The sequence below is a fragment of the Dichomitus squalens genome (assembly GCF_000275845.1).
Source record: "Dichomitus squalens LYAD-421 SS1 unplaced genomic scaffold DICSQscaffold_61, whole genome shotgun sequence".
Classification (NCBI taxonomy): Eukaryota; Fungi; Basidiomycota; class Agaricomycetes; order Polyporales; family Polyporaceae; genus Dichomitus; species Dichomitus squalens.
Genome location: NW_006766943.1, coordinates 1 through 4,590, shown reverse-complemented (window position 1 = coordinate 4,590; position 4,590 = coordinate 1). Strand labels below are relative to the sequence as shown.

General features: G+C 53.9%; 1 protein-coding gene across 1 annotated transcript; it reads right to left on the bottom strand.

Annotated features, from left to right (window-relative positions):
• Positions 1-1,587: 1,587 nt before the first annotated feature.
• DICSQDRAFT_92661 (uncharacterized protein) lies at positions 1,588-4,141 on the bottom strand. The gene is made up of 13 exons (XM_007370066.1): positions 3,383-4,141; positions 3,232-3,324; positions 3,156-3,180; positions 3,021-3,102; positions 2,937-2,969; positions 2,869-2,880; positions 2,782-2,795; positions 2,620-2,728; positions 2,426-2,568; positions 2,314-2,371; positions 2,196-2,263; positions 1,949-2,143; positions 1,588-1,893 (listed from the first exon to the last, which is right to left on the bottom strand). Exons 1-13 carry the CDS (start codon positions 3,403-3,405, stop codon positions 1,732-1,734), a joined length of 1,017 nt encoding a protein of 338 aa, XP_007370128.1. The 5' UTR covers positions 3,406-4,141; the 3' UTR covers positions 1,588-1,731.
• Positions 4,142-4,590: the final 449 nt, after the last annotated feature.

Here is a 4,590-nt window from a genome sequence, read left to right as displayed (position 1 = left end):
ATGTGCGATGTTGATATGCATACCAAAGAACTCCTCTTTGCATCCAGCACCTCCTTGCGTCCGACTCAGCCTCATCCTCCCCCTCGTCCTTAACTCCTTGAGTAACAAAACAGCATGAGCGGGTGAGGGGCAGTGGAGCGGCGAAATAATTGTAGAAGTTTGCGGGCTTGGCAGTAGGAGCAAACAGCCGCACACACAGACACCTGGGATGGCTAACCCAAAGGACATGTGTACTGGTTGTGGACATACGGTAATGTATTACATAGCTACAGACATGCTACGGACAGGTTAGACACAAGCTAGAGACAGGCTTAAGTCGACGTCACCGGTGTCAGGACATGCGTACTGCCTGTCCGATCCGGTCAGTTAGAGACATGTATTGAGCGCCCAGAATCGTCCGCCCAATATCAACCAAGACCTCCCGATCTCAACCGCTCTGACACGACTTTCGCCGACGTCAACCAGCTGAGCCCATGTAAGTTCTCACTGGGGTTGACCGGTGGGTCAAATGACTGCCTCGGTCTGCAGGCCCATCGGCACATCGCTTCTCCCGATTCACACATTGGTCAGAGAGGCTCAGACAGGTCTTGGAAGACCGCTGATTGGACGGCGGCCGCCACGAAGCCTCATAGATACTCACCGCCCACTTCAACAATTGACGTAGGCAGTGCTCACGAGTGCAGGTCCCAACGTGACACTTATCAGAAGCCCAGGCATGAAACGCAGGTCAAGGGACAGATCTCGCAGTACTATTGTTCCCTTGACAAGTTGACATACCTGTGACAGAGGACGGGGCGTACTCACCGCAGCCGAAACTCTACTTCGGGCCCTGCACACACCTCCTCTGGATATTCTTGTCGGCAGAGATATATGCGTCGGCAGCAATCATGAGCCTGACGCTACGTCTGTTCCGCACAAAGGTGAACCCGCGGCGAAGTGAACCGGTCGTTCTCGCTAGCGCCACGAATGCGAACGCGCTACCCAAAACTCGCGCTCATCAGCCGTCTTCGATTCTCACATCGCGTGTTACTCACCTCATTTTGTTGTACGGCACATGATCGGGATGGACCAAGTTGTACGGCGAAAACTGATCAGCTCCGAGGACGTTCTCATCGCCTCCTCCTGAGCGCAGAGCACGTCCGTTTTTCGTGGGTCAAATAGTCGAAAGCGATTCAACGAAGCATCCCACGAATATGCGCCATGTTCAAGAAGCGGGGTTACGTTGGACCTTGATTGCCGCGAGGGTCCGCCAATCGTGCATATCATGGCTTCTTGGCACGCGCACCTGCTTCTAGAGCCTACGGATACTGTGCAGCGAGTCTGACTTCAACAGCAGGACACGCCACGACAAGCCCCTATGAAACCCTGGTTCAGAACTCACCATTCAGCTATGACACCAAAAAAGATATATCTGCTCACTAATGGCCTGTCGGTCTGCCGTACGGGCTACGTTCTGTTCTGATGCAGTTATATCGCCGACGTGAGCTGAGGATACTTCTACGCCCGACATTCTCGATGGAAAAGGCTGCGGTTAGTGGGCTGGAAGAAGACATGACCTGACATAACGCTGCCATAATCAAACCCAAAAAAATTGTTGCTACATCAGAATACAGCGGAGGTTTCGCTTTACAACATTGGTTACACAAATAGCTAGAGTGAACACACGTACTGCTAACGATACAATCGCATATGTCATGGCGGAAGATGCTCATCATTTGGCTCCTAGCCCGATCAGAACGAATCAGAACGGTTGGGCGCACTTAGCCTTCCGCCCTTCTCACTATATGCCCTGCTCGGCATGCTTGCGAGAGGCGCCCCTCCGGGAAGCACTTTGCCGTCAATAACGTCGACCATCTCGTGGGATTCAACATCGATATAGACCTGATTCGGAGGCTATTCAGAGCATACGTCAGTCAGGCATTGCGCTCAAGAGTGGTTGTTTGCCTACCATCATGCTAACCCGCCTAGTCTCTCCACGGGTGCTCAGATGGCGGGCATGGTCGGTGCGGTTGTTCTCGTCTGAGGTTGTTTCACCATTTCCGCTACCGTACCTCCATCCAGACCGAGAGTTAAGACTGGACATCAGCGAATTGGTGTAGAGCTTTGAAAGTGGGAGGTTGAAGAGGAGATGCAGGCCCGCCGGCTGTAGGGATACTTGAGCAACGGCAAGTCTAATTGCTAGTTCTGACACTGACTGTGGCAATGAACAGAACCAGGTCCACAAGGGCACACAAAGCCGTGATAAGACCAGTCTGCACGGTCACTAACGGATGTGAGTCGAAAGCCACGGACTGGCCGCCGCAGATGACGTACGTCGAATGATCCGGTTCACGATATCATCGGTGGCGGCAAATCCTGTCTTATGCTTACGCTAACGCACACTGGTCAGAGTGAATGCGGTCGGACCGACAACGAGAATACATACAAGGTGCCAGACAAGAGCAACGGTGATTGCGCAATCTGCCACTGCGGAGAATGCGAGCCAGACAATGACGATGACCTCGAACTTTTGAAAATGGACAAATTCTGGGATCATACCGACTGCGATGGAGGTGCCGAGGCCGCCACCTACGAAGAGAAGTCAGGATTGATGGTATGCCCATGACGTACAGGACTTACAGAATTGAACGATAGCACAGGTGGCTATGAAAAAGACGGCAGGCCAGCTGTTGGTGAGGACCTTGACTCGCCAAGCGAAGAAGCATTGTACAAGGCTTCCGATGAGAGCCTGTACTCAGGTCAACACGTTGTCACACCCAAGCGACCGATGCAAGCGCTTACTGTCATGACTGGGTCTGGTGATCGTGATGAAGTGGGATGTCAGTTTGTGGCATCTCAGCCCGCCGGATGCAAACGAGTAGAACGAACCAGTCGCGAAAACTAGGATATTAATCAGTCAGTCATGCGGCTGCAAGGCGAGCATCGCATCAACTCACCCCAACTCGCGTACATCAGCGCCGAATCGTTTCCTGTTTGACGGTATGTCAGAGAGATAGGCGGAACTAGCAGATCATCCGAACCAAAGTTGTTGACCAAGGGAATGTAGAGAAAGGTGATATCGAAGGCGCAGTTGAGGGTATCGCAGAGGAAAAGTAGGGCGACCTGCCACCGTGATGCTCAACAAATGTTTGTACGGGGAGGACGAAGCGACTCACGAAGAGCTTCATCCATAGTCGATCCCTGAGAATGCGTGGTGAGTCCAAGACAGGCTGAAAGGAAGACTGGACGTACTTTCTGTAAACGTTGAAATAGAGGTAGGTTTGGGTGATCATGATGCCATAAAGGAGAATGTTGAGGACGACGCCGATGAAGATGGGGCCGTATCTAGAGTGGAAGATGAGTTAGGGGGAGGAATAGAAAGGAACGGCGATAGAGAACTTGCGTAAGGGCGGCTGGAGAAGGCATGGTTCGTTCAGGAGTCGGAGGAGGGGGGGCGCTCTGACGGGTATCGCGGCGCTGGTGGGGAGGGGAAGTCGGAGGCGGGGTGTACGAAGGGCATGGATGGGTCGTCGGGCGGGCTAATGAGGACGATCGAGGAAGAGAGTGTGAACGACGGAGGGGACAACACCCTCAACGAAGCACCCAGCGTTCCAACCTTTGCTACTCGGAAGCGAGGGCAGCGGAAATCGAACCGGCATTGGCTCACCGCATGCGTCTGGGGGCACTTCCAGGTATCTGGGGAACGTAGAATGCCAACGAGGTAGGGAAATGGAGGATGTGTGCGGATTCACGGATCGTCAAGAAGGCCATGTCGACGGCGGTCTCGTCAAGGACCCATTGCTGTCGGACCTGCTCTGGAAGAAATACTTCCAACGAGGGCGCCTTTATCAGCTGGAAGATCTGAAGTGGTGTGGACTTGGGTGAGGAGGCTCGATGGCTGTCGTCTCCTTCTGTGCCAGAAAGAAGGAGGTCGATGATATCACGAGGCGCGTCCGAAGTGAAGTGACGTGTGAACAGGCAGGTGTTCCTGTACAGACCTCGATGAAACTCAATTCCAAAAGGATGAGAAAACGCCGGGCTTGTAGGCACGCTTCATGCTGAACTGGACCTGGCAGTCTGACCCGGTGTCTGATTCACCGTACGTCGACGAACGGACAGAGGAGGGTTGAGGTCGAGTCGTCGATGCGGGAGCGGTTCCCGGAATGAGCGGAAGAGGCAATAAAATCGACGGTGCCTGGCCTGACGCGGGGGGCCCCATCATCGACGCGTCCCGTCACGCTCGCCTCTGCCGTCGATCACTTGGCTCGGTCGCTGATTCGACAGGCACCCGTGCCCTGTCTACGATCGTTGTAGTCTTCGGATCCTGCCAGGGCCAGTGGCTAGCTACGTGCAGACTGCTCCTGCTCACCACATAGGCTTAAGTCCTTCTCGCCCATAGCTTTCGCTATCAAACGCAACTGTCACCAAAATTCCTCGGGCTCGGCCTCGGCCTCCAAACAGGCAAATCACCGACCTATGCCAGATCACCTTAATGCACCCGTTTCGTAACCAGCTTTCCACCAACTTCCACCGTGATACGAATAGCACCGCGCGAAGCGCCAGATTACGGAGGTTGGGAACAAGAAGAGGATGAGTGCATTACCGCCTCAT